The following is a 23,812-nucleotide window of genomic DNA, read 5'->3' as shown; positions in this document are numbered from 1 at the left end:
ATCAACAACATCGAAGCATCGGATTCCTCCCACATTAGCTCCAACATTAGCTTTCAGCAATATGCCCTCTATATATCCATGCCCCCAATCCATGCCATCCACACAATCTCATGCGCATAAATCCTCACCAGTAATCCCAACACCACAGCCAACTTAGCTTCCACACAACACCACCCTAAAACAACTAGACAGGGTAAACTGGCTATAGCTGCACACTGTAAGCATGCTAATCCTTCTAAACTATACTTGGTCTTCGCTCAGCAGATACTTGCATTAATTAACAGAAAATGAAACGTTTTGTTGCACGTCTTGATTTTTAGTTTGGTTGGGAAGATGTGTGAGAGTTGTGGTTGTGGGTGCTTGCATTTAAGTTAGGTTGGTGGTTATGAGTGGGAGTAGATGATATGTATATGATGTGATTATTTCTTCATTGTATCGTTATTATATGAGTTTGTCCGATTCTATTACTTTGTTCGGTATTGGTATATCCTCCATAACGCCTTGAAACCCTTATATGTAGGTGATGTACTCTACAACTGGTCCGTATCTGAAACCTTTGTCCATTCTATGTAGGACTCACCCCTCCATTCATCACTTTACTCTTTCTTCTTTTAGGTTTTCCTGATCCTGGAGTTCTAGGGCTCTTCTCTCCCTTGTTTCCTTTCTTTGGCATGCCCAAATCTGTTTTTAATGGAGTAGGAGGTGCAGGTTTACCACTCAGGCTAAAGCCTGCTGGTTTTGATGTTGGTGGTACCATAAGCTTTTCTTTTTCCTTCCGACCGGTTGTGCTGAAATGGAAATCACCTGGAGTTCCGGTAATAGGATTCTCATCCATATATTCATCGCCATATCTGAGCGATATGTTAAGAGTTTCTTCAAGAAGATGATTTGCGAGTACGTTGTTGGAGATATTTGTGGAGGGATTCTTGGCTTCAGTTGCAAGGGAATCGGGCAATGGTGTATTCTCTTTGGAAGCCTGAGAGAAAGCTGATGCGATGGCTTTTGCTCGAGGTGGAACTGGTGGCATATATGTATGACCGAGAGAGGGAGAAAAATTGGGTAATTCGGATGCTTTCGAAATGGCATTGGTGAGTGAGGTGAAGATTGATAACTGCATTGCTATTAGCGACAATAAATTTGAATTGGAAAATTATCAATACCATTCTACTGCCCAGTACATCTGCGACAGTAGGAGCCATATAAATGTTCTCTCCCACTACAAAATACGATGCATGTTTTGTAATTTCATCGTCGTCTTGAGCTCTCTTTCTTCTCGTTTGCTTACTAATTACCCATACTCCAGTGCCAGTACCCGGAGCCATCTCTGCAGGTTCTTGCGCAACTAAAAATTCCAGTCCAGACATAGTTTTGAGTCGGCTCTCAAAAGCACTACGAGTGCCAAGGATGTACATCATGTTTGGATTGAGCGAAGCTTGAGTCGTCAGGACTGCATTATTTGAGGTGGGATCAAAAAATGGTGACTGCGCAAAGTAATGAAGAACGGTATTTTCATGAAGACCTGAATTCCCAGCAAGCCACATTGGATGGCTCCATTGTATCTCATCAAGAGGGGGATCTTGTGGTGCCATGGTTATGATGTGATAGAAGGTAGAGAGATGCTGTTGAGTGTGCGAGAGGTCGCAAAATAATTCAAGAATCCGATGATCTGAACGGACTTAACTACTAGGTAGGTATCGAGAGTTGTTGTGTATGCGATGTCGCAATGCAAAGGTTAAGTAGTCAATTCTATTGATGCGTTGATGTACTGATGTACTGATGTATTGATGTACTGATGTATTGATGTACTGATGTACTGATGTATTGATGTACTGATGTACTGATGTATTGATGTATTGAGAATAGTAGATCTGCTGTATGCGCCGTATCTGAGAATCATTCAGATGGGTATTGTATTAAGGACCGTACGTACGGAACCTCAATGGTAATGGATTTGTATTTACATCGACGAATGGTGACGGAAGATACCGAGAAGCTGGAGGGATGGTAGCGGCCGCTAGTGCAATGGATAGCCATGACGTTGATCATCTGGTCCAGATTGATATTCGATAGTCCCGGATGGAGTCCTCGAGTATCAAATCCAACAGCTAATCATAAATCATTGATTTCACCGTGTATTTCAAGAAAGGTCGAGCTCTTATGAGACCTATCCAAAGCACAACAAATTACATTATACTTCAATAGACGGTCATATATTCTCATGAATCATGGTATGGTTCTCGTGGACCAGTCATTGAGCGGCAAGTCTGTCTTAGGAGGCTACTATTGTTGTAGCATACTATTCCAGTGCAATCTTACATGTCGAGGGTCTTCCTGACCTGTCAGATCCCACATATCCTCGAGACATCTCGAGATCTCAAGTGACGACCAAGAGGCTATATGGAGTACATGACAGAAGACAAAAGGGCAGTACGAGAAAGCCTCTAGGATGCTTGCTGTGAAAAGAGAACCTCGGGTTGCTTTCTAATTTCAGCTCTTCTTGCTTTTCCGGTTGTTTCGCCAATCACTAACATAAATATCTACATCTCATATAGTTGATGCTCGATTTGGGGGAGAAAAGAGACCGAATGAACCACGACTAAAGCCATCAGCTTTCATAGAACCAAACGCCATTTGACCTGGATTGGAAAGGAACAGCTGGACTATTGTAGGGCTTCACTAAGGGTCAATTCTGACTCGACTTTTCTATGTAATTCACATATCACATATCACTTGCATTGTGCTTTTTTCTCCTTTCAGCTCTTCAGCTCTTGAAGAAAGTATGATTACTAGAAATATTGAACAATTCGCTTTTCCTTCTACTCTGTTTTATTCAATACCCTTTTCTCACACCTATCATCTGGCCAATGAATACAATACTTTCTCAAATTTTTGTGATAATGATATATATCGAATCCAGATTGCATGTAATCATCCCAAAACTTGGGATCTTACACACTTGTCATCTAGTTTATGTTTGCATCTGAGGGGGGAGAGTTGCTTCTCAGAAAATTGAATATTATGATAAAAATGTCGAGCTTTTCAGGCAATAAAATCCCCCAGTGAGCTCTTTCGAAGATTTCCTCGGATTGCCTTGGCCCCGCATTTTATTGATTAAAGATTGAAGGGCGGTGGGCGATTCGGCAGAAAAAAGTTCCCGACTAGAATCTCACAAGCACAGAAAAAACATAATTTTCACAACAAATTGTCTACAGTCAGTCAGTGGATTGAAATATACTAAATATGCCTCCTAAATTTACGCCTCGACAGCGAAAGCATAAAGTGCTTGCGAGAAATAAAGTCAATGATTCCGAGGCACTTGTGGACTCCAATGCGACAGAGATCCTCCCCTCCTCGAAAGCCGCACATGAAGAAAAGAAGCAGAAATTGAAGGCAGAGCTCGCAGGGGAGAATAAGATTAGTGGGAAAAAAGCGAAAAGATTGGAGAAATACATCGAGACGAAGCTGAGGAAGGATGAAAATAGGATATTAATCGAAAAGCTATCAAAGAAGAAAGAAGAGGGAGGATTGTATGAGAGTAGCAAGAAATTAGGTCAGGGTTCATTAACCAGGAGAGAAAGATTGGCGCGAGCGCTGAAGGAGAGGGAGAGAGGCATTGATATCGATGGAGATGGAGAAGAACTACTGTTCGAAAAGAGGACGGTTAGGGAGATGGAAAGCGAAGTAGTGAAGAGGATGACGATGAAATCGATCAAAAGAAGGAGAGCGGTCCTTTCCAGGGTACTGCGACTGCGACATCTTCCGCTCCGACACCAAAAGTGCCCGCGCAAACATTACAATTTGGTGTAGGCACAGGTTTAAAGAGACCACTCGAGGTGGATGATGACGGAAAGCCGGTAATAAAAAAGCGACAAAGGCGAGGAGGTGTTAAGTCGAGGATATCATCGAAGCCACAGGCGCCGGCCGCGGAACCAGCATGGGAAGGATTTTCTTCGAATTCAGAGGTTGATAGTGATGAAGAGATGAAATCAGATGAGGATTCTGACAATTCGAATACGCCAGATGAGACAGATGACAAAAAACGTGCAGAGTTATTGAAGCGTCTTACGGGAATTTTTGCCGAAGGTGGTGATGGGATCGACTCGGAAGATAGCAGTGAGGAAGGATCTTCGAATGAGGACAGTAATGAAGACAGCCATGATGAAGACGATGAAGAAAGCGAGGAGACAAGTGACCCCGAACACGCCCAGCTATTAAAGAACATTATGTCCATTTTCGAAGAAAGTAAAGAGGGGGGCCCTTCAATCAGTGCTTGGAAACGATAAAGAAGAGAACAATGAAGAAGGATCGTCAGACGAAGACAGCGATGAAGATGATAGCAAAGAGAGTAGCGAAGAGGAAGATGCGGACGAGGCTGCCTCGAGGAAACAGGAACGCTCATCTGCGTTCAAAGCCTGGGCAACTCAACAAGTAAACGAAGCTTATGGATACGAACCATCATCAAATATTCCAATTGCGACAGAAACGCCAAGAATAGAAGGGTTCGAACCTCGGCCTTAGAACAGGATCCTTTACCAGTGGAATTACAACCAACTACCAATCTTTCACGGAAGGCATTTAGTGTTTCGATAGAAGACCTGCAAGTATTCAAGATGTCAGACTCAAGCTCCCAGTCGTAGCCGAAGAACAGAAAATTATGGAAGCAATTCATAACAATAACTTAGTGGTTGTGTATGGTGCTACAGGTTCTGGAAAAACCACTCAAGTACCACAATTCTTATACGAAGCTGGCTATGGTACTAAAGATTCACCCAATCCTGGAATGATTGGAGTTACACAACCTCGAAGAGTTGCAGCCGTCAGTATGGCAAAACGTGTAGGTGATGAGCTTGCTGATCATGGTAAGCGAGTCGCCTATCAAATTCGATTCGAGGGAACAGTAAGTTCAGAAACTGCTATCAAATTCATGACGGATGGTGTACTTTTGAGAGAGGTTGCACAAGATATTGCTCTGAGAAAATACTCCGCCATTGTTATTGATGAAGCTCACGAGAGGAGCGTGAATACCGACATTCTTATTGGTATGCTCAGTCGAGTGGTAAAGTTAAGAGAGGAAATGGCTGAAGAAGATCCGTCTATCAAACCATTGAAACTTATTATCATGTCCGCTACTCTACGAATTACAGATTTTACAGAGAACAAGACATTATTTTCTACTCCACCACCGGTACTTCAAGCAGAGGGTAGACAATACCCGGTCACTACTCATTTCGCCCGAAAGACCCATCATGATTATGTCGAAGAAGCATTCAGAAAGATTAGCAAAGGACATCGCAAACTTCCTCCAGGAGGAATTTTGGTATTCTTAACTGGTCAGAATGAAATCACACATCTCAGCAAAAAATTGAAAGAAGCTTTTAAAATAGGCTCTACTACCACAGGACCACAAGTTCGCATATCCGGAAAAGATGCACCTATGGAAGCTGAAGATATCGATTTTGGTGAAACTATGGACACGTCCAATGACGATTACGTCGATGATGATGATGAAGTTACGTTTAATGATGATGAAGATTTTGATATCGGAGAAGAAGCAGATACTGGACCTTCAAAGATGCACATATTACCATTGTATTCCTTACTGCCTACGAAAGAACAGTTGAGAGTTTTCGAACCACCCCCAGATGGTTCACGGCTGATTGTATTGGCCACTAACGTTGCTGAAACTTCTCTTACAATCCCTGGTATTCGTTATGTTTTCGATTGTGGAAGATCAAAAGAACGCAAATACGATAAAACAACTGGTGTACAAAGTTTCGAAGTCGGATGGATTAGCAAAGCCAGTGCAAGCCAACGTGCAGGTCGTGCTGGACGTACTGGACCTGGACATTGTTATCGATTTTATTCATCAGCTGTTTATGAGAGAGATTTTGAAGAATTCGCGGAGCCGGAAATATTACGAATGCCCATCGAAGGTGTGGTTTTACAACTCAAGTCCATGAATTTGCAACACGTTGTCAATTTCCCATTCCCAACTCCTCCAGATAGACAAAGTCTTGCGAGCTCCGAAAAACTTCTCACTTACCTCTCTGCAATCTCTCCTTCTGGTCAAATAACCCCAACTGGTTCTACCATGTCTATCTTCCCACTTTCACCACGATTTGCTCGCATCCTTTTAGTAGGACATTTACACGATTGCCTTCCCTACACCATCGCTCTTGTAGCAGGTCTCTCTGCTGCCGATATATTTATTCCCGAAAACCAAGTCATTCCCGCCGCTACTCCCCGTGAGGATGAAGACTCATACCTCACTACCGCCGAAAAGATCGAACAAGACGCACGCGCAAATCTCCGTCGTCAATTCAACAAAGTTCACCAATCTTTCTGTTTCCTTGACGATAGATCAGATGCCATTAAACTCCTTCAAGCTGTTGGTGAATTTGCCCACGAACCTACAGAGTCATGGTGTGCATCTCACTACGTACGCTACAAGACTCTCAAGGAAATCTCGCAATTGCGTCGTCAAATCACAGATCTTTTGAGAACCAATATTCCCGCATTCGCAGCTTTGAAATATGAAGAGAAACTAGCGCCGCCCACTGCTAAACAAGTCAAAGCACTCAAGCAAATGGTTGCTGCAGGGTTCATCGATCATGTCGCAATCCGAGCAGATCTATCCCCGACACAACCCGAAGCTTACAGGAAACCCAAGAGAGCAATCGACGTTCCTTACATTACACTCTTCCCCTCCCATCTCCGTGTTCCTAACAAACACAACGATGAAGATCAAGAACAAGACAAAGCAGTTTATATCCACCCTGCGTCTCCTTTATCTCACCTCTCGCCAAATGAATGTCCTGAATATATTATCTACTCGTATTTGCAGAAACCGGCTGAGGATGTCAATGCAGATGGATCGAGAAAGAAACAGAAGACTCGAATGCATAGTTTGACGGATGTTACTGGAGGACAACTTGCGGGTTTGGCTAAAGGGACAAGTTTGTTGGAGTATGGAAAACCGATTAAGGAAGTGATGGTTAAGGATAAGAAGACCGGGAATGATGGCGGTGCAGAGGAAATGAGAGAGTGTTGGGTGGTGCCTTATTTGAGAGCGGAGGGGACGGGTGGTCTCGGTTGGCCATTGCCGGCTAGGAAGGTGGTGCAGAGGAAGGTTAAAGGGAAGGGATGGGTTTGTTGAGTAAATGGATAGATAGATACCTAGATTATTGTTGTTTTTGAGGGAGAGTGCAATCTCTATGGAGTTAGTTGAATAGAATATTGTTTGTCTAATTGATTTAATGGGAGATGAATCACTATGTGAATTTTGCACAATAAATGTGAGGCATTTGTGGTATTTGGAAATTGGTACTTGCGCGTAATAAGTTATCCTTGAGAGAAAGTCGCTTTGCTGTGCTACTATACCATAGGTAAATGTAGATCATTGTGTGGGTGCCTATACATAGCAGGGTTGTAAATCCGACTTGACGGTCGTATCCACATCGTCACTTACCCAGCAGAGAGAGCTAACTCCTTGACAATCATATGAATATCGTATGGACATTGTATAAACGAATTATTATATAATCTAGAGAATATGAGCCTGAAACTTGGGAACGTAGGATACTCTCTAGATCACTGTGAGTTTGATCGGGGCGAGAGGGCTCTCGCTCGCCCCCCACCCTTTTCTTCTCGTCTAGTATTCTCGAGTGTGTGATTGACGTCATTATCATTTTTTAATCAAAGCGCTTTAATGGTACTCTGTAGTTTGTTAGATGGAGTGCTGGATGGGGTGCTTCAGTTCACTGGGTCCGTCAGACCAAAGACTCGAATGATACATATCAAGATTGGGCTTGGTTTGTCCATCTTTCAATACTTAGGTAGGTAGGTAGGTGGGTATTTGCAATCATTCAACCACTTCTCTAAATTCCGATAAAGATAATACTCTTCGGTAAGTAGGTAGTAGGGATCAAAATAATAGAAACGAAGAGATTTTTGAATCTTTTTGAACTCGATTGTTTTGATTGCGGTTGATTCATTAAGTCGTTTTGATTGATTGGAAGTTTGTAGTGTCAACCCATGTGAGTCAGTCGTCAAATTGCCGAGATGTTGTAGGCTAGATACGCTCTGGAAACGTCTCGCTGCTACTTGTTTGGTACTTCGTGCTAATAGCAACGTTTTTAAGGACGATTCGAATGTTTGCTGTCTCTGTGATGTATAATGGTTGAATGTGAATCAAGTAGTTGATTAACTTACAGATCACGGCTGTTTTGCAACATTGTGTATAGTAATTTGATCATTGCATTGTTTGTGGTGGTGGCCATGTTGAATAGATAGATTCTATGTATCTTTCCCCAACTTTTTCTTGGTCGAGTTGTTCTTTGGAGAGAGAATGAGAGGAAAGAAATAATGCATCCGTGTTGTTCTGTCCTTCTTGGAAAGTGTTAGATGCAGAGCAAATACGAATTATGTGTTGTTCTAACATTGTGCTCTTCAAGGCCTAGTCTGTCACAGATTGAAAGGGTTTCCTTTTCCGTATTAAATGATGGACATAATTGGTTATTGAACCTCCATACCCCGTTGTCACCGGATAGACTAATAAAGTTTAGCATCGCTAGCCCCGGCGATGATTCCGCCAAGGTTGCCTAGGTAGTTGATGAATGGGGCGCAATAAGCCTCAATACACATTCGTACGCCCACTCCATCTAATCATTATCTAATCACCCTGGATTTTACCATCTTATGGGGCATCCAATAGAAAATAGATACGAGCCACATTAAACATGTATACCGTACCATACATATATGAATTGTCTTGTGAAAAACCTGTGGCCTAATAATAGTCGGCTCTCGTTAGTGGCCGACTAGGAACGGTCAATATTTTGGGATAATTTCCGTTGGGGGTGACATGGGTAGATCGAATTGATTGGGAAGAACAAAATAAGATCCGCTGATGAGGACTAGCTTTGTTCGAGATTTAGACCCCAAAGTACCTATTCCTTTGCATTTGATGAAAATCAATTAATTTGGAAGGTGGTTTGACAGAGAACTCCTCGAAATGATAGGATGGTTTATGTAAAAATGGTTGAATTACAATTGAAATTAGCGAGGCTTTGATTTTGACGTCGGTGAAGTTTTAGCGACGGCGAGGTGAAAATTCATGGTTATGTTAATTCCATAGAAGGTTCCCTTTCAATCTACATCCTTCTTCTACGCACCTACAAGAATTCTACACCAACCACAGATGAACAACCCAATCTGAATAGACCGAAACAACTATTACCTTTTGATTATACTGAACCAGATCACGTAGTACTGACCTTTGGTATATTTCACATCACATCTGGAGATGGATTAAATAATAGATAAACAAGCCTAAATGTTCTCTACCTGAGTCCCAAAGAATAGATAAGGATCTAATTCACGCAAGCCATTTCTTCATTCGGAGTTTTCGAAGTCTTGTATCATGTCTGAACAGCTCAGCTCATCAAATTCTCCAGGTATTAGGTATATGTCTAACTAATAGTGACTGTAGTGATTGGACATATGTTTTCGTCCATACAAAATCTCCAAACAGAAAAGAAATTATTCTATTGTGGAGCCCGAGGTCTTAAAATGGGAAGTATGCCCTTCTTTGGACCTGAAACAGCGAGGTAGGAAAATTTCTGGACCAATAACTTCCTCCTACTGTTGGTCGGCGGCAAGGCGTTTTGTTTTGATTAAGGTTATGATCAGACCACGTCTTCGTGCATTGGATTGCAGAACATTTTGACGTTTCAAGCCTGCCGAAGAATTTAAAAAAAATCTGATGCGATGCATTGCATACCTAGGAACGAATCTACCTGGGTGCTTTTCCCAAATGACATGGTAGACAGTTTATTCATATATCACTGGATTTACATGGGGAAATTTAGAGGCAATAAAATGAACGTTTCCCAATAGCAAGCCTCGCGGGTGACAGACCAAGACGACTGTTGGTTTGAGAGTGATACAGATGACGTAGAACCTAAAATGTAGGCTCTGGTTGTCAATGTGTATTCTTTCTAACGGAGCTAGCTAAGTACAGGAAGAAGCAAGCCTTAAATAGGCCTTGCTATGAGACTAGCTCCTTTGTTGTAGCTTATGAATGACTTAAGGCCATTCATTCAATCTTTGTTTAACATCCCGGTAAACAGCTTCGTTTCGCCACCACAATCTTGATACAGTTCTAGACCACTGATTCCATCACCGACGAACCAGCATACCTCAGTAGTCACTATGTGGTTTCTCGTATCACTCGACCTCCAACTAACCATTATGGAGACTTAGCTTTGAGGGGAATTGATCAATCAATCCCTAAGGTCCCATCGAATGGGAGGGCGACGATACCTACCGAACAGACATCCTGGAACTGGTGGGGTTTGCCTACTACTCACACCGACTATTTTCTTATAATCGGCAGTAGCTTTGAGAAAATTCCCTCATAGCATACGTACCTGCATTCAAAGATTCTAAGGTTGATAGGGTATGGTGGATGTATTGTGTAAATTAAAAACATCTTCATTCTCCACTAGAGAAGCCTTGCACTCGACCTGCAAGAACTGATACTGCAGATTGGTAAGAAAAAGGGGTGACTTATGAAACTTGGCTGTTGTCACGGAGTAGGCGTTTCCTCAAGTCTCTGAAAGATTTATACGTAGAACGAGATGACGACGACATTGGCAATCCAAATTGCAGACCCAGGTCACTCGTTTCCGCAATTGTTTATCACTCAAATGCCGTCGAAATGGTCTGAATTCTTTGAATGGAATCTCTTTGTTTTTTTTTAAAAAAAAAAGAAAGAAAAAAAAGTATTTGAAAGTCTGCCATGCTCGTTTCCAACACACAGAGCTCGTATTTACTTTTAGAACTGTGACTTTTGTTCGCGGGAAGTGCATTGGTGTGTTGAGCGTTCTCCTTTCCCCCTGAGCCATTTCTCTTTTTGATACTGATCAGCCAGAAATGGAAACCCGAAGCGAAGAAAAACAGGTCAGTCCTCATGTAGTATGTGCATCTAGGGTCATTCGAGTAAATTTTTGCCGTACGAGTATTCTTCTAATCGCCAGTTGTTATGCCACTATATATATATATCAGCATATCCCAACCATTCCTCCTTCACTCTTAAACTCTTTCACATCTCCAAATCATTACAGTCAAGATCGAAGAATAACCCCACTTCCATTTCCTCCCACGACTCACTCCAAAAGATCTCAACGCTAGCTTCATCAAGATGTCTATCCTATCCATAGAGGTCCCAGCGATGGAAGCCTGCACAACAGGTACTATCGGTACGGTAGATGAACCTGTCATTGGAGTGAGTTGATCTGCATCTCGTCTTTCATTACCTCGAACTAATTGTCAAAGTTCCCCAAACCCCACTCCCGCTTCGCATAGCTTTACGAACATTCTGCCATGACCTAAAAATTTGTTGGTCCGTCACGGCAAGTACTTCCTTCCAAACAGCTTGGTGTATCGCACTCTAACTTGAGCTTGACCAGATCCGCATTAACCATAGAGCTCGAAACTTTGGTGGGGCACAACACAACAATACTCGTCGGGCGGCGCGCATCAAAGGTGTAACTGTACTAGAAGGGATTGGACGGGTTGACTGTAACATTCTGCGGGAGTAGGAATAGATAAAGGAAAGGAATAAACGATAGAGATAGAACTTTCACACATTGCTAGATAAGAATCTCTCAAGGGAACATCATCTTTCATACCTCTTAGGTGCTATATCTCGAACAAATAATTTTTCAGTGAAGAGGCAACTTCTAGCGAAGATGTCGCTAGTTATGAAACTTCCTCTTGAATATCCATCGGAGTTTTATATGAGAAGATGTGTCTGTGGATGATGTGCTTGAGTAATACATCTGACTTTTCTTTAACAAACCCAGCACTGCTTGGGAAGCTATCCATGTTCTGTCATAGACAAGTGTTTCCATGAGCTAAAATCTGTTCTGCAATTGTAGTATAGAATCTGTGATGAAGGTACCCAGTAGGGAGGTTGCCATGACGAGAGAAAGTTTTCGAGATATCTTGAGAATTGAAAGTCGAGAGATGGCAAACTTAGCACCAGGTAGCCGCGGCATGTGCGAGTGAGACTTCTAAATAACAACAGCGGGGAGATGCTATCCTTGTCGAAAGTATTATCTATCAATGCAGAACGATTGGAAATGTATAGATAACGGCCGGACATGTCATTGGAGCGATCAGAATGGAAGCCAAAGCGATGGCGTATTCCCCCCTTGCCCACCCTTTACTTGTATCTGATTGGAATACTCAATTCAAGTCGTCGCAATCAGATGATTCGTCGAGCATACTGTCGCTTAGAACCTTCTCAGCTGGGATCGATATCGTTTCGATGGAGAGATCAAAACAGCGTATCGAGGTGGCAGATGGACAGTAGTTCTGTTGAATATCGAGGAAGAATTCGTACAAGGCACCGCGCTTATGGATGCGCGTTTGTCGAGTATGGTTGAGGTGTGAGAGTTTCAATCGCATTATGCGATAGGGGAGAGTGAGAAGACGGGTTGACTTTACGCGATTATCGACATAATCAATGTTTCGATGATCTCTGGATCGTGAATACCTGTGTTGTGTTGCTTTCGTGGTAATGTGAGGTTCAAATTCCCGAGGTGACATGAGAATCCTCGCTGAGCCTCATCACATGTATCTGTCGCACAATACTTCTCTGTTGTACGGAGCAAGGCTTTATGCACCACTTCGAAAAATTCGATGGTTAGAAGGAATCGCTGACCTGACGTTTTTCTTCCCTTCTTATTTTAAGAGATAATGAAGATTCCGGGGACGCTAGGTATCATTCAAGTAGTACTCAAAATTTTGATCACGCGGCTTGAGTGGTAGAATTTTTTCAAACCTTGAATATTGCTGTCCTTGTGTGCCAACTGTTTTCAAAATTGGCAAAAATGCCATCATCGAGGCTAGAGAATTGATGCGGGATTTCGCCCTCGTATCGGTGGATAGGGTAAAACAATATCGATACTCGCAGCTTACAGCTCAGATGCATAAGAGAGGAAGCACAATGTGATGATACATGATGATTGTCCAGTCATTGGATGATGTTCGACAACACCAAAGCATCTTCGTCCGGTTATAGTACTTGTACAGTGTAGAGAACTCGGTATGGTTCACCGATATATATCATTCTACCAATACTTGATTTCAGGGTAATGTGTTTGCAGATTCGGGTTGCACGCACATAGCCCCGTGGCGGCTTACCATGTTGTTCGAGCCTGATGCTACGTAGTTAGGATACAACATGAGAGGAAGATAGGAGACGGGAGTCGACTCATGAGTATTTGGAAATCAGCATCATGTTCTGCCTTGCATACACCCCTCAATATTTCCACCCGAGAAGGAGTAGAAAATAAGGCTCCATGCTGGCCTTTGAAATTTCCTTGAAATGCTCAATTTCACATTTCAAGATGTCTCTATCCACGTTGAATTCAGAGCGAACAAATTCCAGGTCACATGCCTATTCGGGAACTCAAGATATGGCCGAGCAGGGTCTTGACAGCCGCTTCGAAATGCATCCAATGGCAGGCCCCTCCTTCAATGAAGGGACGACTAGCAGGCCGCTTACCCCCCTGTATTCGATAACGACAGACGTAGAATGACTTGCGTCCTCTCATCAAAGTACCCAATATTACAACCCTCACGTAGATTTCAGCTAATGTTTTTTTTTTTTTTTAGAAATCCCGTGTAAGTCTGGTTTATCGCTATGGCGGCATAGACTCGCAAGATGTATCAACTCGATCAAAAATATCTTTCCAGTCGAACGAACGCCGCGAGCAAATGTTTACCGAGTTGAATATGATAAACTGGAATATCCGTGTTGTGAGTTTCTTCAATCCATCAATCAGACATCAATTTGATTATCATTGTAGACCTGGACCAGCCAAAAGGGTGGTCACAAGTCGCAAGCTTTCTTGAGAGTTGCGATAGTTTCAGTATCTATCGTGGGTTCGCATCTCTTCACACAAAGAGTGTTATTATTCCGAACGAACAGGATCGTAGCACCACATAAAAAACTTCATGATTTAGATCTGGGTGATGCCAGAAACGGAGATGCATCGGACAGACTCAGAGACATTTCTCAAGCTGAAGCTCTGGAACTTGAGCTTGAGCAAGAGAAGGTAATTCTGAGTTTGAATGAAGAGTTACTTGCTTATGGTAAATCATAACTCCTGGTTGCTTTGTTTTGTCTCAAGTTAACACTATAGAAGGTGCACTTTTGGTACAATTCCAGAAGTTGAAATCATTTTCGCCGACATCAGAGAAAGATCACCTGTCTGTTTATAGATGGTTTTGCGGGGAGAAGCTGGTGGATCTCGAACAATGCGAATATATGCGTCAACCGGAGGATTTCATCTCACTCGTTACCCCACAGAGCAACCGATTGGAAAGATTTGTTGAAGATAATTTGAATACCCGGCCAATATCGTGGTTTCAAGTTGGTTCTATCCTTTGCACTTCCCAAATCCTGGACTATGCGCTGCAATCAGCTAACAAACAATTCAGAAGTACTTGCTCGCCACGCCTAAACGCAACAACCCTACAGAAAAGACCGTCAAGTTCTTTTCTACTTTCCGTATCAGTTTGTTTTCCAAACTACTGGTTGTTTGTATGACAGTCTTAATACTGCTCATACCCGTGATTCTCTTTTTGAGGATAACGATGGAGGCAGGGTGGATGGCATTTGCCGCGCTCGCATTCGTATTTCTCTTCAGCGTCATGATAAGTCTACTTACGGATGCGGGGACTCAGGAGATCTTCGTTGGAACGAGTGCTTATTGCGCGGTGCTCGTTGTGTTTTTGGGAAATCTAAAAGGACCAGCTTAGCTTTCATTCAAGGGTCGAGGGGTATAAAAGAGAGTGATGAATACCTATGTTACTTGCTTCATGTCTGAAGGGTAAATAGTTCTGTATTTCGTCGCAAATGTTTCGTTCAAGGACGCTTATTGGTGCTAGCACATGAAGCGTTGTGGATTATTAAGACAGCTAAGCTGTCTAGTCTCCGAATCTGAGGAATTTACTCTTTTGCGCGTCAAAGAATTCTAAATTCTAGAGGCCTCCTATTCCAATGAGTTTACGACAGTTGATGATGAAGGTGCAATGCGCAATCGTGTTCGACGTCACCCCCTTGATGGATCCTGACGCGATCCTGGTTGAGGCTTATCTGGCCTTGGGGAGCTCTTTGATTGGCCGTGAATTGCTACTCCACCCAGCCTCGCCGTTTTGACTGCATACCTACTCTCTATATCAATTTCAATCAGCCACTTGAAGCTTGTATCAAGATATCTATCAGAGGGTTAAAAAGCTGCCAAAATGAAGATTTTTGGGATGTTTTGGCTAGTGCTTTCAACTCCGCGAATGAACGATTGTTTCTCGAATGCCATCCGCGCGTAATGGGATGTGAAGGCCTGATCCTTCCCTTCGACTGCAGTGATTGCTGGCAGAAATTATGATGCGCTTTTGAAGTATAGAAACAAGTTTCTTGTTTTTACATATTCACGATCTCAATGCTCTGATACGTTATAATAGCCCTATGAAATCCCAGATAAGTATGTCGGAATAGTAGGATAAAGTGCTTATCGACACGTATCCACAATTCGGAGTAAAACCCGGAAATTGTTAACAATTGTATACCGAACTCCGACGTCTAGAATCCAGAATCCTGAGTACATATATCTTGTGTGGCCCGTTTCTGTGCCATCGTGGCTTAAGTTTGGGGTCTTTATTCCCCATACTTTTTCCGATCAATATGGCTCCCGAACCGACTCGTTCCGAAGAGACGACCCCTTTGTTACCCAAATTACCTACACGATCTATTCATACCACTACTGATCACGATGCATTACTCTCGCGTCAAACTATAGCTATTCGCGTTTCTGTCATTGTTATTCTCTCTGTATTACTTGTTGAAATAGGCGATTATATGCTCCAAGCACCGCTGGCTCGGACGCTTGAAGATATAATATGTCGAGATTATTATTCATCTGCTCCTCTCTCTGGATTTAGTGAAGCGCCTCGACTTTCGATTCCGGAAAGTCATTGCAAGAATGATGTTATCCAAGGAAAATTGGCGATGTTGAAAGGGTGGGATGGAACTCTTGCTTGTATTCCAGGTCTGATCATGTCGGTACCGTTTGGAGTGTTAGCGGATAAAATTGGGAGGAAGGCTGTGTTGTTTATGAGTTTGATAGGTATAGGTCTGGGCTTGGTCTGGGTTCAGGTTATTTGTGAGTTTCTGGATTTATAAGAGTTGAGACGAGATGATTGGCTGGCTATCAGGTTAGGTCCTGCGATGCTAATTGGTACAGGCTATTTTGATACCTTTTTTGATATAAGATGGATTTGGTCGGCAAATTTATTCACATTGATTGGAGGCGGCTCCGCGGTGACGAGAACTATGTACTATACCATTATCGCCGATGTAGTCGCCGAAGAACAAAGGTACGTGCAATCCAATGACCCTTGTTTTGACACACTTTATGCTAATGAAAGACATACAGGGCTACAGTTTTCTTTCAAATTGTGGCAGCTTCTTTAATAGCCACTTTAGCTGGTGTACCATTGGCTTGGTGGCTTATAAAAGTCTCAAGCCTAAGGGTTCCTATGATGGCAGCTGTTTTGTTTGTATTGCTAGGTGCTCTACTTGTCCTTGTTCTTCCGGAAACATTGCATCTAAGGGAACACCTAAGTATTTCTTCACCAGATCCTAATCAAGCACGAGGAGAAGCAATGGAAGATGAAAGTAGCTCCAGCGATGACGAAGGGGCAATGACATTCTCTAAAAAGAACTGGTCGATGCTTCTTGAAAATTTGGAGGAATCCCGTTTCGTTTTCACAAACCCAAAACTGCTCGCACTCTCTGCTACATTTTTGGTCCAGTCCTTGCATGGAATTATGAACCAGTTTCTTCTTCAGCTTGCCTCGAAAAGACTGGGCTGGACACTTGCTGATGTATGTGCTGCCTGTTCCTTCAATTCTCATATACTGACGTAATACCGTAGGCAAGTTTTCTCATTCCTCTCGCTTCAATCACAAACTTTGTTCAATTGGTACTCGTTCTCCCTGCGATTTACGCTATCCTGTCGAGATTCCATTTGCAAGCTGCTGTGAAGGATCTGATGGTTAGTCGAGGCTCTGCTTTGCTCATGGCTTTGGGGGCACTCGGGCTTTCAATATCCCCCGCTCGAGGTCTATTCGTCATTTGTAAGTCGTTACTATTCCAGTGCCTCTGAACTTCCTTTCAACTGTCAATGAATCATGATACTGAATGTGATGACTAACGAGAGTAGCAACGATCATTTTTTCTCTTGGAATGGGTCTATACCCAGCTATTCGATCTCTTCTCACTGACTTGGTGGACCCAACACAAGTCAGTCGATTATACGGTGTTCTCGCCGTTATGGATACGATTGGCGGAATGGTTAGTAGTCCGTTAGTAGCAGGGGCTTTCAGCTCGGGTTTAAAAAGAGGAGGATTGTGGAGTGGAGGGGGATTTCTAGTTGCTGCAGTTGCATATGCCGCCGCTGGACTTCTAACTTTGTCAGTCAGTGTAAAGAAGGATGAGAGCACCATTCACGAAGATGTGAATCGGGTAGTCGATGAGGAACTTTAATGCAGGAATAATTTTTGTGGGGTATTGGGGGATTCGTGGTGTGGTCATTTCGGTATGTAATAGAGGCAACATGTGTGTATTAAAGGCTTAGATAGCGTTGATTAGATTTGGATTTGGATTTGGCTTTGGATTTGGGAGTGACGCTTTTTGTAATAATAAGGGGTACATATATTCAAGGAGGTTTGAATAATCAAATATTGCAGATATAATCTCTTACATGTAATACATGCTTTGTGGAGTTCAATAGATCTCAGCTGAGGCAAAAAGCGTGAACGATTGAAACAAGTTAACTGATTCCCGGATGAGGTCTACTCCTCACTGGAGACGAATTAACCCCTCGCCGAGATTTGTGTTCAACTTTAGCTACCTAGCAGAAGCTCCACTCACAACCCTTATTTATTATTTGACCACGGAGTATTCATACACTGCTTGAACAGTTTGAAACTCAAAAAGAATGAACAAAAAAGAAAAACAATGTCTTCAAGGCAGTCTCGTCGTCTTCATTGGGGTTTCAAGTCAAAGCGGGCCCTCTTGTGATTGGTCATCAGGAAGTCTAAACATCTTTCTTAAAACACACCTCGCACAGTCTCTCCCTGAGCCACCAAGATCAAAGCACAACTTCAGACTCATTCAAAATGTCGACCTTCGAGATGTTTTCCCTTCATTTTCTTAATCGAATATCGCCTCACAAATTACAAGAAAAATGCAGCTTCCAACTGGTGTCAATCGCAAATATGCCGTCTTAGCAGGCTTCGCCCTAGGTTTGGCCTGGCTTTGGTTTGCTTTCGACCGTCCTCAAGTTATACCTACACATATCATCTGGAATGCCAATCCGGGTGGCCCGCAAACGAACATACCTGCTGCCACCTTAGACCAAAAAGATGTATTCGATTTCCCGCATGTCAATTCCGAGGTTATGAGAGCAGTTTGTGCGACACAAACGTGGAACTCGAGCGTCATATTTACATGCGATAGCAATCAAGGAGGAGTTGGACATGTGCGAAACTCCATACTCAATTGCGTGCGATATGCAATTGGTGCAGGTGGTAGCTTGGTTATGCCAAATATCAAGTTGAGGGAGGATATTCAGGACTTGAACATGATGCCCAGCGAGGAAGGGGAGAAATCTCACATGGGCAAACGGCATGGGCTTGGCTGGAAGGGTCTGGATTATATGTTTGATGCGGATCATTTCAAAAAATCTTTGAAGATGTCATGTCCTGAATTGAACATCATCGATCATATGGAACAAACAGTCAATGAAAGAAGACGCGGGCTTCAGCCTGAGAGTTTATTTATCAATCGACCAACAAGTGGATTAGAACATCCAGAGGAATGGCAGGAAAAGTTACATGTTTGGATTGAGAAATGGATGTCACCAACACCACAATCGATACCAATAGTTGTGGATCTGGAACAATCAAATCTTCAATACCCAACTCATGCCGATGGCCATGTCTTCGCTCATGAGTTTGGACAAATAATGAAATTCCGACCCGATGTTCGTCGCCTTGCAACCTCGACCCTACGCGAAATTTCAAATTGGTATGATGTACCACTTAATGTCAGCTCCACAATTGTTACCCCTTCATTCTTAGGCGTGCATTTGAAGACTGAGCCGGAGGAAATCGAGAAGCGACATGTTGCTGCCGCTCCATTTATGCACTACCATGGTCAAGCCGAAGCATACATCGCACTGGCTAAGTCGATGAAAACGCCACTCATATACGCTGCCTCAGGTGATATTGATTCTACTCATAAATTGGCAGTTGAAGCTAAAACTTATGGCATTGATGTCACCCACAAAGAGGATCTTCTAAAGAACCACGAGCGAGAAGAGTTGTCTCATCTGAGATGGGACCAGAGAGCTTTAATTGACTACCTGGTGGTCTTGCGGGGTGAATATTTTGCTGGCGTAGGCCATTCGATGTTCTCATGGAATGTAATGTTGAAGAGACATGAGTCCGCGCTGTTGAAGCAAAAATTGCACGATGAAACTTATGCTGATGATCTGAGTAGTCTCTATGGTGTTAGAGAGAGCTATTTGGACTCGGCAAAATGTATGTGGGCTTAATCTTGTTTGGATGATTTGCGTTGGAGTAAAGGATATTTTGGAATACATTGCTTGGATAAGCAATAGGGGGTATATACAGAGCTTGCTGGGCTAGCTACTGTTGTAGGTTGAGACAGAATTTAATACATTATCACATTTATTTCTCCACATTTCGTATCTTCTACGTACTTCAAAATCTCATTCGCTGATATTGCCGCCTTTCCCGAACACAAAGTCCGTTGCATTATTCGAAAAATATTGTGTTTTCGATGCATTTCAATTTTACCCCACAATCATACTAAATTACTACTCCTACGTATAGAGTTATACACTAGCGGACCACCCCTCTAGCTCCCGCCTCTACACGTCATTATCTCAAGAGATCTTCTTAGCAAAAGCTTAAAAGCTTGCTTGATAAATGAATGAGCAGTGCTTCCTCATCGTACTGATAAATTTGCGATGTTATTCCTCGATCGGAAGAGCGATTGCTTATATTTGTACAAAACATTCATTCGCGAGTGTTCTCAACCATTTCGAGTGAAAGAATTGATAAGGAAAATTGTGGTTCATTGTCTATGTTTAATATCCTACTATTACTAGAGTAAAATGAAGCTCTCCGCGATTCTCACAGCCGTAAGCCTCCTACAGTGTGGAACTACACAAAACATCCCTAGTTCCGGTGACACTACTTTGAACGGAACATTTGGCTATGCAGGACCTCACAACCTACGATACGACACAGGTAGCTATGGGCCCCCAGTAGAAGAATACCATTATTTCTATGATCAATGGCCTATTGGGCTGGCGATCTCCAAAACTGGCCGAGTCTTCACATGCTACACACGCGGCACCTACGCCTACACACTCGGAGAAGTAATTAATCAAACTGCGGAAACTGCATATCCTTCCCTGCAGCTGAACACTCCTCCAGGAGGTCTCTACAGCGAATCAAATGGCATACAATTCGGTTCATCACTCCAGGATTATTTCATTTCAGTCCAAGCACTTTTTATAACACCCGATGATACGCTGTGGGTTCTCGATACTGGGCGTCCGACAATCAATGAGAGTCAAGCCCCCAGTATGCCATATGCTGTTTCTGGAGGTCCGAAATTAGTCGCAATCAATCTATCTAATAATTCTATAACTCGCACATACACATTTCCATCCAGTGTTCACTACCCGGACTCTTATCTTAATGATCTAAGGTTTGATCAACGCAAAAATATCACAGAGTCAGGGGGCGGGGTTGCATATTTAGTTGATTCGAGTAATGAGGGGAGAAATGGTTTTATCATATTGGATTTGGGAACTGGAGAGAGTTGGAGGATGTTGAATCAGCATAAGAGTGTTTTGAGGGTGCAGGAGGATGTACCGAGTTATAATGGACTGCCGTTCTATCTAAGAGAGACAGGGATGGGAGTGGGGTTTCAGCAGGAGGGATTGGACGGGTTGGAGTTAGGGTTGTGGGGTGACGTATGAAGATCCTCTGTTTATCTTCTGCTTTACTGTAATTTCATGACGGGAATAATTACTTACGAACTGCAGGTCCTCTACTATTCCCCTCTGACATCTAACACTCTCTACAGCATCCCCACTTCCTACCTCTTAAGCAACCCTTCCACCTCACCTATCGCCTCCAAACTCGCAATGGACAACGTCCAGAATCTTGGCCAACGTGGCGGGAATGCTAATGGCTTCGCATCCGATTCTCTGGGCAACATCTACATGCTCATGCCCTCCTCAAACGCAATCTACATCTGGAACAGCACCATATCGCAAGCAGTACCATTTGTAAGAGATCCGCGAATTATCTGGCCCGATAGCGCGAATGTTGGGTTTGATGGTTACATTTATTGGAACGTTAATCAGTTGCCGTATCAGCCGAATTGTAATGAAGGGGTTGATCGGAGGGTTAAACCGGGGGTCATGTTGAGGTGTAAATTGCCCGTGGGGGCGGGGAAGAATATAAATTTGGGATAGGAGAAATGAGGAGGGGCTAGAGAGGAGGCGTGTATTGGTGGGAATTATGATGTTAGCTTTTATCGCTAATACATGGCCAATTCGCTTGTTTCTTTGAAAGAGCTAAATGGTTCATAAAGCCACAGGAGACGCCAACTGGCTGAAGCTAGACGTAGGCATTTCGGCAGATGGCCAACAGAGAACCTCTAGCCAATAACGTGATGAAGGAGAAAGCTGATGTGCAACAACAATTGATAGTCGAATTATCAATATTGGGACACGCGTGCACTCCGTCGATATGAATGGGTCGACTGGTTTTTCAACCTTGTGTGTAGAATCACCGTTTATTCCTGACTCCCTGACTCCTTGTCTCCAGGCTTACCGTATTAGCCTTTCAGATGTGCAACAGAATTGAATAGAACCAATGCTGAATATACTCCATTATAAACTATAGGGTAACATCCAAGTGACAATGGACGAGTCGCTATGTATCCCTTAATGATTGATCGGGAAAGCTAGGGGTCCATTAAGGATTGATCTGCGACAGGGTATGATTGGCGTCGAAAGCCACTTCCATATCTGGAAAGCGGGCTCTCGTTGAACGCCAAGAAGGATGACTACATCCTGAGCGCGTCATTAGCCTTATTGTCGTCACATATCTTACGCCGAAAGTGGGTTAGGGTTACATCCATGTGAAATTCACATGGCTCTTTCTCGCCCGAATTGATTTCAAAATGATATGCTACTGGCGTTGATTGTGATTGGTGATGTTTTCAATGTAGTCAGAAAAATTCAAGTAAAGCTTTAGACTACTTCCGGCTTAGTGGCTTTCAGGGGTAGCTTCAATGTTCTTGCTTTAAATTCTCACTTCGACCCTTCATACCCCGCATTGCTCAAGGTAGGTAGCTTCCTACGACATTTCATGAGAACCGGATCGCTCGGGTTGTAAGTAGATGCTTCTATCATTTAGTAATCGCAGCGTATCTTTGATTCAACTCATACGAAGTCATGTGAAAATGAAACTTTGATGGGATGGATTCTCCAACTGGCATCAATTTCATTGTGCATTCGGATAGGTCCGGAGTATAATAGATGTTTGAAACTGGGACTGCGTGGAGATGACTTCTCATTGACACAATATACGAGGAGTCAAAATCAAACTTTCGAGTTCCTGGGGTTCCTTTCTGGAACGCCACAAATTCACCTTGCAGACGGGTGGCTGGCTGAAGGCTGATCACGGTAATGTGGTAATTCATCCAATACCTACGCTACTACCTTGCGTTGCATGTTATCAATAGTCGACTTCAACGGTCTATTTTGATTCGACTGAGAAGTTATGATAACCTATGATCATACGATGGGCTGGCTCTCTTGCTAAGCCTTGCATCTCTGTTCTAATTTCCAAGTGGTGTTTATTTTACCTATCATTCCAGATGTTGTCGTCAGGAATATCGGCATACTACTACCGCAAGGTCTTTCAAGTACGATTTTCATCCTCCGGCTACCCCGGTGTCATCATCTCGATGCGTGGGGGGTAGTCACATTCTGGATGCATTTACTGGCAATCACTGAAAATGTTCTTGAAGCTGGACTCTGTATTGGTTATGGCTCGTAAACCTACAGTACCATCGGCAGGGAGCTTCATAACTAGCAATGATTTGAGCTCGCCGACTAAAAAACCTGTCACATTTTCCCTGGGGTCTTGGTCCCTACTTGCCATCTAGCTCGCAATTTCGAGAATGATTTGCTTTCTGAAATGCTGGGTTGCAAAATAATCTTGTATCACAAATTTCATCGAGATTCGGTGTTTCCGAGATGATAGGGGGCAGTGTAGTCGGATAAGTTTGATACCCTCTCCTACATATAGTACCGTGTGTGAGGTCTCATCGTTCCAATTCAAATTCTCTCTTTCTACAACTGTTTCAACGTCATTAATCTTCCTTGATAACGTGGAATGCAAACGCCATAACTCTTCACGCGTGCGAGACTGATTCGATTAAGGCGCCACCTTGCTTCGCATGAGGACATTGGAATGCTAAAATTTCTATTGGCCTACAAATTTAAATTTACGGCACTTCAAAACCGTCTTCAACCTCGCTACAAACAATTACTTGGAACTTAAACCAACGACAAGGAGCTTCAGATTGATTTACTTTCTGGACAGCATCGCCAGTCAG

The 23,812-nt window shown here is 43.0% G+C and overlaps 6 protein-coding genes across 6 annotated transcripts; 5 read left to right on the top strand and 1 right to left on the bottom strand.

Annotated features, from left to right (window-relative positions):
- Positions 1-565: 565 nt before the first annotated feature.
- EAF02_007925 (uncharacterized protein) lies at positions 566-1,589 on the bottom strand (the record flags this gene model as incomplete). The annotated part of the gene is made up of 2 exons (XM_038903973.1): positions 566-1,111; positions 1,161-1,589. The coding sequence occupies 2 exons, from the start codon at positions 1,587-1,589 to the stop codon at positions 566-568; spliced, it is 975 nt and encodes a 324-aa protein (XP_038756254.1).
- A 1,651-nt stretch (positions 1,590-3,240) lies between these two features.
- Positions 3,241-7,156, top strand: EAF02_007924 (uncharacterized protein; the record flags this gene model as incomplete). The annotated part of the gene is made up of 4 exons (XM_038903972.1): positions 3,241-3,660; positions 3,717-4,242; positions 4,286-4,499; positions 4,591-7,156. 4 exons carry the CDS (start codon positions 3,241-3,243, stop codon positions 7,154-7,156), a joined length of 3,726 nt encoding a protein of 1,241 aa, XP_038756253.1.
- A 6,650-nt stretch (positions 7,157-13,806) lies between these two features.
- Positions 13,807-14,835, top strand: EAF02_007923 (uncharacterized protein; the record flags this gene model as incomplete). The annotated part of the gene is made up of 4 exons (XM_038903971.1): positions 13,807-13,830; positions 13,881-14,166; positions 14,220-14,446; positions 14,515-14,835. 4 exons carry the CDS (start codon positions 13,807-13,809, stop codon positions 14,833-14,835), a joined length of 858 nt encoding a protein of 285 aa, XP_038756252.1.
- Positions 14,836-15,757: 922 nt separating this feature from the next.
- On the top strand, positions 15,758-17,620 carry EAF02_007922 (uncharacterized protein; the record flags this gene model as incomplete). Its single annotated transcript, XM_038903970.1, has 5 exons — positions 15,758-16,235; positions 16,317-16,449; positions 16,509-16,959; positions 17,010-17,211; positions 17,298-17,620. The coding sequence occupies 5 exons, from the start codon at positions 15,758-15,760 to the stop codon at positions 17,618-17,620; spliced, it is 1,587 nt and encodes a 528-aa protein (XP_038756251.1).
- A 703-nt stretch (positions 17,621-18,323) lies between these two features.
- EAF02_007921 (uncharacterized protein) lies at positions 18,324-19,694 on the top strand (the record flags this gene model as incomplete). The annotated part of the gene is made up of 1 exon (XM_038903969.1): positions 18,324-19,694. The coding sequence occupies one exon, from the start codon at positions 18,324-18,326 to the stop codon at positions 19,692-19,694; it is 1,371 nt and encodes a 456-aa protein (XP_038756250.1).
- Positions 19,695-20,279: 585 nt separating this feature from the next.
- Positions 20,280-21,656, top strand: EAF02_007920 (uncharacterized protein; the record flags this gene model as incomplete). Its single annotated transcript, XM_038903968.1, has 2 exons — positions 20,280-21,149; positions 21,222-21,656. The coding sequence occupies 2 exons, from the start codon at positions 20,280-20,282 to the stop codon at positions 21,654-21,656; spliced, it is 1,305 nt and encodes a 434-aa protein (XP_038756249.1).
- Positions 21,657-23,812: the final 2,156 nt, after the last annotated feature.

Source organism: Botrytis sinoallii (assembly GCF_014898435.1).
Source record: "Botrytis sinoallii strain Bc 23 chromosome Unknown BSIN_014, whole genome shotgun sequence".
NCBI classification, from domain to species: Eukaryota; Fungi; Ascomycota; class Leotiomycetes; order Helotiales; family Sclerotiniaceae; genus Botrytis; species Botrytis sinoallii.
Note: the sequence above shows the minus strand (reverse complement) of the source record. Positions and strands in the feature narration are given on the sequence as shown.